Source organism: Capra hircus, chromosome 10, assembly GCF_001704415.2.
Source record: "Capra hircus breed San Clemente chromosome 10, ASM170441v1, whole genome shotgun sequence".
Classification (NCBI taxonomy): domain Eukaryota; kingdom Metazoa; phylum Chordata; class Mammalia; order Artiodactyla; family Bovidae; genus Capra; species Capra hircus.
Window position 1 is genome coordinate 24,390,111 of NC_030817.1, and position 15,449 is coordinate 24,405,559.

Genomic DNA, 15,449 nt, shown 5'->3' on the forward strand with positions numbered 1-15,449 from the left:
ATCTGGGGACCCTAAATGAGAATATTCTTAGTGATTTTATGATTCTAAAAATACATACTTACTAAAAAAAAAAAGAGAGAGACAAAAATAATTCAATAAAAATAAAAAAGTATACAGGATTGAAAATCACCAACATTTTATCAGAGATAACCCATTTACAACTTGTTAAGCATCCTTCTATACAAATCTCCATACATAAAACCCACATATACCTGTGCTATTTACTTGTTTTTTCAGTGTGACAATATATTATTATTAAGGTCACCATCAGTAATAAGTTCTACATAAAATAGCCTATATATTTTAATTTTAAAACCCTATGGATAAATATGCTGCTTTTAGTTTTTCATGTCTCTTAACAACATTATTTATGAATTTGCTAATTGACAGTCATTGGGTTAGAAGAAAAGGTAATAGAAAGGGAACAGACTTATAGGCAAGACAGACCTGGGTGCCTCTTTCAGTTTTTGTCAACTTATTGGCTTTGAGTCCACAGGCAAGTTACTGAAACTCTTTGAAAGCTGGACCACTGTCAAGGGGAGTTAAGTAAATGAGAACATGAAAAACATCTTTTATAAATCTGGGTTTTATTTTATTCCAGCCTGACTATAGCCAGGGTAGGTAAATAATTGGACATTGATAACATATATTATGTAATTAATTTAATTCTATTTAAAAGTCTCCTTAACAAAAGTGATCTCAAAACAATTTTATTCACTAATATTTAGCCATACTGGAATATAAAACATTTGATTTTCAATGACTTTAATAGTAATAACCATTACTGTGGTTTAGTTTTCAATGAGGATATCAGTGGTAAAAAATATTGTAAAGATGTTACAATATAATTTACATGTCTATTAGTAAAGAATAGCAGAGGAAATTCATTTTAGTAAGGTTAAATATAGTATTTGGGTGGAATTTTTGCCAAGATGTTGCGTGAAGATATTATGTAATAATTAGTAGGAGAAACAATAGAACATTGATCTATCTACAGGCTGCAAAAAATAGCAGAAAGAGAGGTAGGCTTAAACCATCTTTTCAAAGAGAGCCAAGAACTGTTCCTTTTTCTGGAGCAGATTGTTCTGATCTTGAGAGGAAAATTACCTACTCCACACTGCACAATGGTAAGGCTAGGTCTGTTTTTTCTTAAGGGACTAAATGATCAGAAATATGGTAGAGAGAAAACCTGCAGCAATTTGATACCTCTGATATTTTAAAATGTGTTTTTTGCCATCATTTCTCTGGAATGCCCTTATCCTGAAGAGAAGATAACAGGAAAGTTTCTCAGTTAAGGGAACATTACCAGCAAAAAAGAGAGATGGAAATCATCAACAGTGAACAAACTAGACAAAAACACTAAAGTGATCGGGTTGGGAGATGAATAAATTTTCAGCTTTAGGTTCTTTACCCATATGCCTTAAAGATCCTCAATATTCTTTATTCCTCCTAAATATAGTTTTTTTCCACTTAATTCCTTAGCTCAGGGATTGGCATTATTTTCTGTGAAGCTGCCTAAGCTTAAAACCTGGATCAATCTATTTGTACTCCTCACTTCTCAAGTCTACATGGATCATATCACAGAGGTGTCATTTCCCATGTTTTTACCATGTACCAGGCACTGTGTACTTTATAAACATCTTATCCTCACAATAACAACAGCAGGTTTTTTAATCCAACAAAGGTAGGTTTGTTTTATCCGCATTTTAAGGAAAGCACAGAATGGTTAAGATATGGTTACAATCCAATTAAGACAGAGTCTGTTTTATTAAACACTGTGGTGTACCCCCCACGCTTTCCATGACTCTTGCAAAAACATGAGCCTTCCCTTTATCACCATTCATCTAGATTGGTACAGAGCATCCGAAGTGTTCTGCCTCTGTGCCTCCTTCCAGTTCATTTTGGTAAGGATGGTAAACTCTCCGAAATATACCTGAAAATCAAAGTTTCCCTCCCTAAGACATACAAATAATTTACAATGTGAGTACAACCGAACATTCCAGAGTCATCTCCTAAAGTTATTTTTAATAATCCCTTGACTTTAAACACACTTGCTTTTCTCAAAAACACTGTTTATTCAGTAGTGTCTTTGCTCACATTGTGGTTTGTTTTTGCTATAGAAGCCCTTCTCATTCTATTCAACCTGAAGAAATTCTTTATCCTCTAAGCCAGAATCAGTCACTGCTTCTTCTGTGCTCTAAAGAATTTTTAATATATATTTAATAGAAAAATTATATTTTATGGACTCTGTGGGAGAGGGAGAGGGTGGGATGATTTGGGAGAATGGCATTGAAACATGTATACTATCATGTAAGAAACAAATCACTAGTCTAGGTTCGATACAGGATATAGGATGCTTGGGGCTGGTGCACTGGGATGACCCAGAGAGATGATATGGGGAGGGTGGTGGGAGGGGGGTTCAGGGATGGGTGGATTCATGTCAATGTATGGCAAAACCAATACAGTATTGTAAAGTAAGAAAATGAATTTTAAATTAAAAAAAAAGAAAACTTACATTTTATAATGAATAAGACTGTCTCTTGTACCAGACATTAAATGTCTCCAGGATCATTCATTTAATCCACAAATATTTACTCATTAATTATAACTGACTTACATTAAAGTAATACCTATTCATTAGAGACACTTTTAAGAGAGTAAAAAGGGAAGCAACAGAGTACGAGAATAAATGTGCAATACACATATCAAACAAAGGACTCATACAGAATACACAAGGAATGCCTAGAAAACACATTTACCCTAAGTTTTAAAACATGAAACACATGAACAGTCACTTCACAAAAGAGGATATCCAAATGGCCAAAAACTATATGAAAATATGCTCAACATCATTAGCAATCAGAGTAATACACAGATTTAAATAATTTTTGGTCAATCTCTGAAATGGTTAAAATTAAAAGATTGACAATACTAAATGTTAGTGAGAATATGAAGTTAACTGGAGTTCTCCAGTAGTCTCCTACATTGCAGGGGGATTTTCTTAATGCCTGTGACCCCAGGGAAGCCCCCTAAAATGAGGAAGAGCATATAAATTCATCATGTATTTGGGAAAATGGCAGAATCGAGTAAAATTATTCATTTATACACCCTATGATCCAGCACCTCTAGATCATATCTAGCTTGACTATTAAGTGTATATCTAATGAGATTATGTGTACATATATACCAGAGAAGGCAATGGTACCCCACTCCAGTACTCTTGCCTGGAAAATCCTATGAATGAAGGAGCCTGGTAGGTTGCAGTCCATGGGGTCACTAGGAGTTGGATACGACTAAGCGACTTCCCTTTCACTTTTCACTTTCATGCATTGGAGAAGGAAATGGCAACCCATTCCAGAGTTCTTGACTGGAGAATCCCAGAGACAGGGGAGCCTGGTGGGCTGCCGTCCATGGGGTCGCACAGAGTTGGACACGACTGAAGTGACTTAGCAGCAGTACATATATACATCAAAAGACATATTCAAGATTGTTATTACAGCATTATTTATAACAGCTGCTACCTGGAAATTACCCAAATACCCTTCATTGTAAGAATGGATAACTAAATTATACATTCAATATAACAAAAACACAAAAATTAACCATTGCTATACAGGTAAAAATAATTCATGGTGATAGAAATCAAACAGTAATTACCTTTGAAGAAGAGGTAAGGTGTAATGATTGAAAGTGAGTATCAGGAGATTTCTATGATATCATGATATTCTCTTTATCTGTGGTGGTTATTCAGATGTGTTATCTGTGATAATTAAACAAGCTTTACACTTATGAGTTTATGTCTTTTATGTACAACTCATATAAAATATTATACATCATTAAAAGGTGTATTTTAGGAAAAAGAACCCAAACAAAATCTATGAAACTGGACGAGATAACCAAGTTTAAATACAGAAGAAACAAATGTCAAATAAATTATTATTGAATAAATGAATGGGTAAATCAGAGATTTAAAGAAATTTAAGAACAGCAATCCAAATAAGAAAAGGGGTATCAGAAAGTAACACATATTGAAGTAAACATTTCCTAAGTCAGTTTGATGTATTACATAGGTAGGTCAGATAAATATTGTGTTGCATCTACACTACTACTAATGCTCATTATCATAAAAGAATCTGGACTCTGGGTCTGAATCTAACTTCCGCACTATTTGCTGTGTGACTTTGGACACTCTTAATGCTTTTGCCTCATCTTTCTCACTTATGAATAGGAACAAGAGAATACCTACCTTATATGTTTGTTATGAGGATTAAAATCAGTTAGTAGTTTTAAAGCAACTCCGACTCTTTGCAACCCCATGGACTGCAGCACGCCAGGCCTCCCTGTTCATCACCAACTTCTGGAGTTTACGCAAACTCATATTTATTGAGTTGTTGATGCAATCCAACCATCTCATTCTCTGTTGTCCCCTTCTCCTCCTACTTTCAATCTTTCCCAGCATCAGGGTCTTCTTAAGGAGTCGCACCAGGTGGCCAGTGTATTGGAGCTTCAGCATCAGTCCTTCCAATGAATATTCAGGACTTATTTCATTTAGGATTGACTGGTATGATCTTGCAGTCCAAGGGACTCTCAAGAGTCTTCTCCAACACCACAGTTCAAAAGCATCAATTCTTCAGAGCTCAGCAATTTTTATGGACCAACTCTCATATCCATACATGACTATTAGAAACACCATAGCCTTGATGAGACAGACCTTTGTTGGAAAAGTAATGTCTCTGCTTTTTAATATGCTGTCTAGGTTAGTCATAACTTTTCTTCCAAAGAGCAAGCGTCTTTTAATTTCATGGCTGCAATCACCACATGCAGCGATTTTGGAGCCCCCCAAAATAAAGTCTGTCACTGTTTCCACTGTTTCCCCATCTACTTGCCATGATATGATGGGACCGGATGCCATGATCTTAGTTTTCTGAATGTTGAGTTTTAAGCTAACTTTTTCACTCTCCTCTTTCACTTTCATCAAGAGGCTCTTTAGTTCTTCTTCACCTTCTAACATAAGGGTGGTGTCATCTGCATATCTGAGGTTATTGATATTTCTCCCAGCAATCTTGATTCCGGCTTGTGCTTCATCCAGCCCAGCGTTTCTCCTGATGCGCTCTGCATATAAGTTAAATAAGCAGGGTGACAATATACAGCCTTGACGTACTCCTTTCCCAATCTGGAACCTGTCTGTTTCGCCATGTCCAGTTCTAACTGTTGCTTCCTGATCTGCATACAGATTTCTCAGGAGGCAGGTAAGGTTGTCTAGTATTCCCATCTCTTTCAGTATTTTCCACAGTTTGTTGTGATGCACATAGTCAAAGAATTTGGCACAGTCAATAAAGCAGAAATAGATGTTTTTCTGGAACTCTCTTGCTTTTTTGATGATACAATGTATGTTGGCGATTTGATCTCTGGTTCCTCTGCCTTTTCTAAATCCAGCTTGAAAACATCTATAAGTTCATGGTTCATGTACTGTTGAAGCCTGACTTGGAGAATTTTGAGCATTAGTTTCTTAATGTGTGAGATGAGTGCAATTGTGAGGTAGTCTGAACGTTCTTTGGCATTGCCTTTCTTTGGGATTGGAATGAAAACTGACCTTTTCCAGTCCTGTGGCCAATGCTGAGTTTTCCAAATTTGTTGGCATATTGAGTGCAGCATTTTCACAGCATCATCTCTAGGATTTGAAATAGCTCAACTGGAATTCCATCACCTCCACTAGCTTTGTTCATAGTGATGCTTCCTAAGGCCCACCTGACTTTGCATTCCAGGATATCTGGCTCTAGGTGAGTGATGATACCATCGTTATTATCTGGGTCATGAAGATCTTTTTCTTATAGTTCTTTTGTGTATTCTTGCCACCTCTTCTTAATATCTTCTGCTTCTGTTAGATCCATACCATTTCTGTCCTTTATTGTGTCCATCTTTGCATGAAATGTTCCTTTGGTATCTCTAATTTTCTTGAAGAGATCTCTAGTCTTTCCCATCCTATTGTTTTCCTCTATTTCTCTGCATTGATCACTGAGGAAGGCTTTCTTATCTCTCCTTTCTGTTCTTTGGAACTGCATTAAAAAGGGTATATCTTTTCTTTTCTCATTTGCCTTTCACTTCTTTTTTTTTTTTCACAGCCATTTGTAAGGCCTCCCCAGACAACCATTTTGCTTTTCTTTTTCTTGGGATGGTCTTGATCCTTGCCTCCTGTACAATGTCAGGAACGTCCATCCATAGTTCTTCAGGCACTTTGTCTGTCAAATCTAATCCCTTGAATGTATTTGTCACTTCCATTGTATAATTGTAACGGATTTGATAGGTCAAACCTGAATGTTCTAGTGGTTCTCCCTACTTTCTTCAATTTATGTCTGAATTTGGCAATAAGGAATTCATGATCTGAGCCACCATCAGCTGCAGGTCTTGTTTTTGCTAACTGTATAGAGCTTTTCCATCTTTGGCTGCAAAGAATATAATCAATTTGATTTCAGTATTGAATATCTGGTGATGTCCATGTGTAGATCTTCTCTTGCGTTGTTGGAAGAGGGTGTTTGCTATGACCAGTGCATTCTCTTGGCAGAATTCTATTAGCCTTTGCCCTGCTTCATTCTGTACTCCAAGGCCAAATTTCCCTGTTACCTCAGGTATTTCTTGACTTCCTACTTTTGCATTCCAGTCCCCTGTAATGAAAAGGACATCTTTTTTGGGTGTTAGTTCTAGAAGGTCTTGTAGGTCTTCATAGAATCGTTCAACTTCGGCTTCTTCAGCATTACTGATCAGGGCAGAGACTTGGATTACTGTGATACTAAATGGTTTGCTTTGGAAATGAACAAACAGATCATTCTGTCATTTGAGATTGCATCCAAGTATTGCATTTTGGACTCTTTTGTTGATTATAATGGCTACTCCATTTCTTCTAAGGGATTCTTGCCCACAGTAGTAGATATAATGGCAAAATGATTTGATTCTGTGAGTTCATGTTACTAAAGTTAATTTAAATCAGTAAACTGAAAAACTACTAGATACAATAACAGTGTTTCATATAAAGTAGTTAAAGGATTCATTCAGCAAACAAACAGATTTTCTATACCCTACCAATAGTCACTTAAAAATAAAAGTAAGAATTCTGCTTTTGGGTAGAGTGCAGTAGATCACAGCAGGTTAATACTTAACACCATAATAGTAGAATCAATCAAATAATTACAAAAATCCTACTTTTATAGATAGTAAGGAGCTTCAGACCAATAAAATTCTAGAAAGGAGAAAACTTTTCTAAGTTAAAATATAATCTCTGGCTTTTCCTACCACACCCATCTCCACTGCAGGTATCTGCTGATTTTGGTCATAGGACTGACTATCAGCTTTTTCAGGCAGAGAATTTTTGTTGGGATTTAAAGAAACCAGAAAGCTATTAGACATTTAGAAACTGGAAACTTGAATAGACTTAAACAAATGGCTGTTGTTTCCCCTGGGAGCAATTGTGGATTGCAGTGCTGTACACAAGTCTGTAAGGCTAGACAAAAAACTACTGGAAGGCAGAGTACCATCCTTGGCATTCTTCATAGCACTTAAGAAAGCTCTGCTGGGAAGTAAGCCTGACCAAGGAGCAGTGACACTTCCCACTTGGAGATCTCTGCCCGCGTTTGCGGCTGACACTGGTCAGGCTGGAGGCGAGAGAGTCAGGCTAGAATGCAAGACTATTACAGATAAGCCTCCTACAGCGACAGGAAGGAATGGATGAAAACCCACCATATTCTCAATCCAGCTCTGACCCAGCGAAATTTCTGACTGAACTGGAGTGATCACTTCCTCATATTTTCTGCCTGTTAGCAGAACTGAAGACACCATGATGGATGATAAATCATCTATAACCAATATGGTTCTTTTACAGACAAAAATAGATTCATTGGGAAAATATTATAAAAGTTCAGTGATTCCGTTTGTAAATAAAAATAAATGTATACACATTAATTACAAATGGATTGAAGTTAATATTTAAATATCTCTGTTTTAAATAAACTCACCCAAGTGGCAATATAAATTGGCATAACTACCTTGGAAAACAGTTTGTAATTTCATCCAGAAAATAAAATATGTATTACTGAAACTCAGGAATTTCATTCCTCAGTGTATACCACAGAGAAACTCTTACATATATTTTTATAAGACTATTATAGCATCACTTTTCTTAATAGCTCCAAGTGGAAATAAGTTGAATGTCCATCAACAGAAGGAGGTCTCAATAATTTGTGGCACAATGTACTATTTTACAGCAAAAAATTAAACAAAACAAAACAGTCCCCCTAAAACCTTAGCTATAGGCAACAACATGATGAATCTCACAGTGTTGAGAAAGAGAAGCAAGGCACAATAGATTGTATTCAATTCATATAAAGTTCAAAAAGAAACAAAAATAAATTATAATATTTATGGATGTATACATATATAGTAAAACTAAATAAAAGCAAGGAACTGATAATGATAAAAATTCAGAATATTGGGTGGAAGAGATAGTTGTGATTGGGCCAAGAATGTATTTGCTCTTTATCCCTTAAGGCTTTGGCCAAGCATCTATTCACTCTGAGGTGATTTACTATAATTAATAAATGTATGTTTAATTCAAACTATGTATGAACTAAATAATGATTTCTGGTGCTAGAAACATTGTAAAAGACTACAACATCTGACAAAAATTGAATTATGCTTCATCAACCAATCATATCCTTTTAAGAGTAAATATACAGATGGTGGCTCAGATGGTAAAGAATCTGCCTGCAATGTGGGAGACGCAGGTTCGAAACCTTGGGAAGATCTAGGATGGGAAGATCCCTTAGAGAAAGCAATGGCTAACTACTCCAGTATTTTTGCCTAAAAGATTCCAAGGACAGAGGAGCCTGGTGAGCCACAGTTCATAGGCTTGCAAAGAGCTGGACACAACTGAGGAAGTAACATTTCACTTTTCATACAGATGCATATTTACTTATACATGGTATACTATGGAGAGTATATTTCAAATTTGAACATAGTTGTACTATTTAGATACTTTTAAATTACTCATATATTAGCCAAATAAAATAAACATTACAACCAGATGTTTCACATTACCTCTAAACAAAACAAAAGGAAAATACTAATGCTGCCAACGAATGCTGACAAGATATTTTATGACAGTTTTTCTTCCAACACTTTTGAAAGGAAGAGTTTCACATTTTTTTATGCCTCAGGCCTCAAATTCTCTGAAGTTGCTTTAGATGTAATAACAAGAACTGATGGGAAAAAAAATCACTTATATGTCATCCATGAATCATGCTTTTTTTCCCCCAAGGAATCTCTTGAGGAATAACTGTCATAATTCTAGAATTTTAAAAAATCATAATAAAAAACCACTCTTTTAGAGAAAAAGTCACTACCAAAAATAGGCAACATTTCTGCTTATTAATTAAATTAATAAAAGAGTATATTCATCCTCTGTTTCTAGGATGGACCTTCCCCAAAGCAACAATTTTGGTCCACTATTAAGATTTCATATAACTCTTTTAGGTAATTCCATTTAGTAGCATGGCTCAACTAACTTTTGTATAATGAAAAATCTCAGTATCAACTGAAAGATGGAATTATCTTTCTTTTGAGTTACAGGCTGATTAACATAAGGTTACTTAAGAGGAACCTCAAATTCAGTAAGTCCAGAACTTACCCACTTCCTCTCAAACATTCCTTTTTCCTCTCCTCTTTAGATTAACAGCAACACAATCTACTTAGATTCCCAAGCCAGAAACCTGAGTCAATCTTTCCACTTTCCCTTAGATATTCAATAAATCACCAAGTATGGTTGAGTCTATTTTCTTAAATAGTATTTCTTGAATATGAGTTCTTTTTCTTCAACCTCATGGCCATGCCTTAGTTCAAGTCTCAATCACTGCCTATATTCCTGCAATCTGGTTTCCTTCCTTATAAATGGAACCTCTTCTTCTCCACTGAAATAAGATCTCTCCTTTATCAAAATAAAATCATCACCCTGATTATGCCACTTTCTTTCTTAAAATGACATAACGGCACTCGATGGTTTTGTTTCTTAACATGGCATAAAGGTTCACTGCCAGTCCTACATCTCAACAGTCTTTATTTTATACCCTATGATCTGGTGTCATATTATCTCCTATTTATGATTTCACAAATGCCTCTGCTTCTGTATAGAATTTCAATTTGCTCAGTATACCTCTTGGAAAGATTTTGTGAACTATCTTTTTTGAATAAGTGTCCTACCTATGTATTCCATAGACTATTTTCTTCACTTTTATCATTTAACACATATTACAATTATAAGAGCACCTTTAAGCATCACAAAAATTAATTTCAACAAGCTCAGTTTTATTAATTCCCATTTTATCTTCTGAAAAATGAGGGATCTGGATTAGACTTAAGGTTCTTCCCAGATAAACTTTTATTAATTTATATCAAGTTGGAAAAGGTGTTTTGATATGCCTGACTTTTCTCCCCAACTTTCTGCTAGAATATAACCATGGTATTAATTCCTGATGTTGCCCATACAAAACACTTGAGATACTGAAAGTAACAGAATATAACATAAAGATTAATGAATTTAACTTATTTAAAAATATTGTAACCAATTAAAGAACTATTTACTAACAGCTTGAATTTATTGAAATTGATTTAGAAAAGTGTGATCAAATCAAAGTTAACAATTTAAGATCTTTACATGTCATTGTTAACAGTTTAACTCAGTCTTGTTTATCCTTGACTACTGCTATCCAGTTGTTAAATTTTCTTCATGGAAAAGATAGTAAGTTCAGTTCTCATTAGATTTTAAACTGTTTTTAGAGAAGGGCCACACGTTATGTTAGAATACTAACAATCCACAGAATTTAGTAAGATGCAAAGACAGAAAAATGTGACTATGCTGTAATATTCAAGGAGTAAGGTCAATTTTTCAGGTATTATACTGTTAATTTTAAATTGAAATTGGGGGGGGGAATAAATAAATAAATTGAAATTGGCCAACTGTATCATCAAAGGAGCCAGAAAAATTTACTATAAGATTAATATTATTTACAAGTGGTGAGAGACTATAAGAAAAAGAAATTAAAATGATAAAGAAATACTTTATGCACAATAATGCTTATATACAGTGCTTTAAGTAAATTTTCAATGAGTTTTACAAGAAAGGGTTCCTTTTTTGATTTTCCTACCCTGTATTGATGATGGTAGATGAAATCTGATGATGATTATCTGATATGTATATTTTAATTCAAACAGAATAACTGGGAGTTAAATGATATCCCAACACAGGTAAAGATTCAATAGTATAAAGAAAAGAACTTGTGGCCCACCTTCCCTCCAAGATACTAAGTTTTTGTAGAGGTGAAAAGTGCCATACTATACCTTGATTTCTTCTATTTCATCTGGTACTATCTTGTATGCTGATATAGTCCCACCCAACCTGAAATTAGGAGAAAAAAATATTCTCAAAACCAGCAACAATGTATTAAAAAATATGGACTATTTTTGCCATTAGCAGCTGAGTGCCACCAGTAATTGCCCATTACCCACCCCAATAACTGTGGAGGAGAAAAACAACCATTTTGTGCTCAGGTTTCCCATATAGTAGTTTAAAAAGACAGATAATAAATGACTACTGAAGGAGGAAATATAAGTTATATTTTTAACCATAATTAAGCTTCTCTTATTGATGGTTTTTATGATGCTTAAACTGTCATTTTGATTAATAGATTCTGTCACAACTAGGATGTATCAAGAACAGTACTGACATTTCTGTTTTCATGGCATCATGAAACACAGCTACGTTTAAAATACTTATCAATTCAACATACCATCAGTATTCTACAGCACTGCACTCAGGTAGACTGATTCCAAATTTCATGTTATTTCCCTTACAACATTCTGCTTTCCTGACTCAAGGAAGGACAATGCTAGAAGTAGCAGTAGAGTAATTTACTCTAGTCAATGTGTGAAAGTATTACATTGGCAGTAACAGTGGCAGTTATAGCAATAACACTACAGTTAGTAGTATACTGAGTATTTACTATATGCCAAACAATTGTCAGGTTTCACATGTTTTTTTTTTCTCATTTAACTCCAATAAATTATAATAAGGATTATGAAAAAATGAGACAAGCAATTTTTTCAAGTCTCACAACTAGAAATGGCAGACTGGGCTTAAAGATAAGCAGTCCTATCTTCCAAAAATTGATAAGTAGATTCTTAAATTCATATGGCAATTTAAGGGACACAGAATATTTATATTTATATTTTCTGATATAAAGTTACTAAAGAGCTACAATAATAAAGACAATGTGGAGCTGGCATAAGAATAGACATACAAAGCAATAGAGTACAACTGAAAGTCTGGAAACAAGTATCACATTTACGGTCAGCTAGCTTTTGTTTTCCTTTTATTGTAATTTACTTTTTGCTTATTAAACAAATTTTATTTTCTTGTAAATATTGTAATTTGACATTTTAACCATTTTTAAGTGTACAATTAAATGATAAATGATGGGCAACTATCAGTACTGTCTATTTCTAAAATTTAGCCACTACATAAACAGAAACTCTATTAAAAAAAAAAACAACTATATAATCATTAAGGAATAACTTCTCATCTTCCCCTACCCCCATTTCCTGGTAATTACTAACCAACTTTATCATTATGAATTTGACTACTCTAGGAAACTCACAAAGAGAAATCATACAATACTTGTCCTTTTGTGTCTGGAAAAATGTTACTCTGCCTAGTTTTCAAGCTTTATCCACACTGTAGCACCGTATCAGAACTTCATTCCTTTTTTATGACCATATAATTTCCACTGTGTGTGTATATATACACCATATTTATTTATCCATTCATCTGCTAATGGAAATCTAGATTGCTTCAATTATTTGGCTACTATAAACAATACTGCAATAAACATTAGCATACAATATCTGAATCTTTCTTTCCAGTTCTTTTGGATATCTACCTAGGAGGTGGAACTGCTCAATCATATAGTAATTCCAAGTTTAGCATTTGAAAGACCATCAAACAGTTTTCTGAAGTGGCTGTACAGATTTTATTCATACATTACCACCAAGAATGCATGCTGCTGCTGCTGCTGCTGCTAAGTTGCTTCAGTTGTGTCCGACTCTGTGCGACCCCATAGATGACAGCCTACCAGGCGCCCCCGTCCCTGGGATTCCCCAGGCAAGAACACTGGAGTGGGTTGCCATTTCCTTCTCCAAAGAATGCATGAGGGTTCCAATTTATCCACATCTTTATCAATACTTGTTATTCTATTTTTTTAATGGCTACTCTAATGGGTATAAGGACTTCCCTGGTGGCTCAGAGGTTAAAGAGTCTGCCTGCAATGCAGGAGACCTGGGTTCGATCCCTGGGTTGGGAAGATCCCCTGGATAAGGAAATGGCAACCTACTCCAGTATTCTTGCCTGGAGAATCCCATGGACAGAGGAGCCTGGTGGGCTACAGTCCACAGGGTTGCAAAGAGTTGGACACGACTGAGCAACTTCACTTTCACTTTCAATGGGTATAAAGTATCTTTTCATATTCTTATTGGCCACTTGTAGCTCTTATTTAAAGAAGTAACAATTCAAGTGCTCTGACAATTTTAAAATTGGGTTTTCTTTTTGCTGGTGAGCTGTAGGAGTTTTCTTTTTTATGTATTCTGGATATTAAACCCTTATCTAAGATATTATTTCCAGAGATTTCCTCTCATTCTGTAGATTGTCTTTTACTTTCTTGATAATAGACTTTGAGGCACAAAAACTTTTAATTTTGGTGAAGTCCAGTTTATGTACTTTTTTCTTTCATTACTCACCTTACTGGTGTAATGCATAAGAATCAATTGCCAAATCCAATGTCTTGAAGGTTTATTACTATATTTTCTTGAAAGTGTTTTATTATTTTAGTGCTTCTATTTAAGGTACTGATCCATTTTGAGTTAATGTTTGTAGATGGCATGAGATACCATTTTAAGTTAATTCTTTTCCATGTGGAAATCCAATCATTTAGCACCATTTATTTCCCAAAGCTGTTCTCACAGCTTTGACTCACCACCCTTCTCTAAAGTCAGTTTTCCATGGATACAGGTTTTATTTCTGGATCCTTAATTTTATACTATTGGTCTATAGGTCTATCTTTATTTTTAGATACTATTTTAAATGGAGCAGCTTTAAATTTGCTCTTCAGATTGTTCACTGCTGATGTGTAGAAACAAATGATTTTCCTGTGTTGATCTTTTACTCTGCAACTTTGATGAACTTGATTATTGATTCTAGTAACTTTCTTTTGGATTCTCCAGGATTTTCTATACACAGGATCATGTTATCTATGAATAGAGATAGATTTACTTCTCACTTAACCGTCTGGATACCTTTTATGTCCTGCCTTTGTCTAAATACTCTAGTTAGAACTTCCAATGCAATGTTCAGTATCAGTGGTAAAACTTTCCATTTTTCACAATTGCATATGATGTCAGTTGTGGGATTTTCACAAATGCTTTTTATCAAGTTAAGTAGGTCCCCTTCTATTTCTAGTTTTCTGAGTGTTTTTACCATGGAGAGATGCTGGATTTTTGTTAAATGTTTTCTCTGTGTCAAATGAGATGATCATGTGGTTTTTTGCCTATCTTTCTATTAATGTGGTATATTACAGTAATTAATTTTCTCATGTTGAACTACTTGAATTCCTGGGGGTAATCTGACTTGGTAACCATATATAATCCTTTTAATACATTGTTAGATTCAGTGCCTTAATATTTCCTTGAGTCCTCAAAAAAAAAAAAAAAAAGGATTATACATGGTGAACAAATCAGATTAACCCAGGAATTCAAGGGTACTACAACATAAGAAAATGTCGAACTTTCTTTGGGATTGGAATGAAAACTGACCTTTCCCTGTCTGTGGCCACCGCTGAGTTTTTCAAATTTGTTGGCATACTGAGTGCAACACTTTAACAGCATCATCTTTTATGATTTGAAATAGCTCAGCTGGAATTCTATCACCTCCACTAGTTTTGTTTGTAGTAATGCTTCCTAAGGTCCACTTGACTTCACACTCAAAGATGTCTGGCTTGAGGTGAGTGACCACACCATCGTGGTTATCTAAATTAAAATTCATTAGGAATATAAATATTTAAAGGCAATTCAAAGTTTCTCAAAAATAGTTTAATTTTTCTCCCCAAGTCTACAGTTCTCCCCAATTTTTGTTATGATAAATGTTAATTGATCCAGTAGTGCATGTCAGAAGTGTAAAAATCTTTTAAATGCCTATCTTCTCAACCCCTACATAACACTCCCTGGTGGCTCAGGTGGTAAAGCATCTGCCTACAATGAAGGAGACCTGGGTTCAATCCCTGGATTGGGAAGATCTCATGGAGAAGGAAATGGCAACCCACTCCAGTATTCTTGCCTAGAAAATCCCATGGAGAGAGGAT

At 34.9% G+C, this 15,449-nt stretch overlaps 1 protein-coding gene across 4 annotated transcripts in view; it reads right to left on the bottom strand.

Moving 5' to 3' along the window:
- Nucleotides 1-15,449, bottom strand: part of GPHN (gephyrin) — a 551,792-nt gene that overhangs the window by 334,286 nt on the left and 202,057 nt on the right. For all 4 annotated transcript variants that reach the window (XM_018054058.1, XM_018054057.1, XM_018054056.1 and 1 more), the window contains exon 3: nucleotides 11,383-11,440. In XM_018054058.1, coding sequence (XP_017909547.1) covers nucleotides 11,383-11,440 — 58 coding nt within the window. The remainder of the gene's footprint in view (nucleotides 1-11,382; nucleotides 11,441-15,449) is intronic.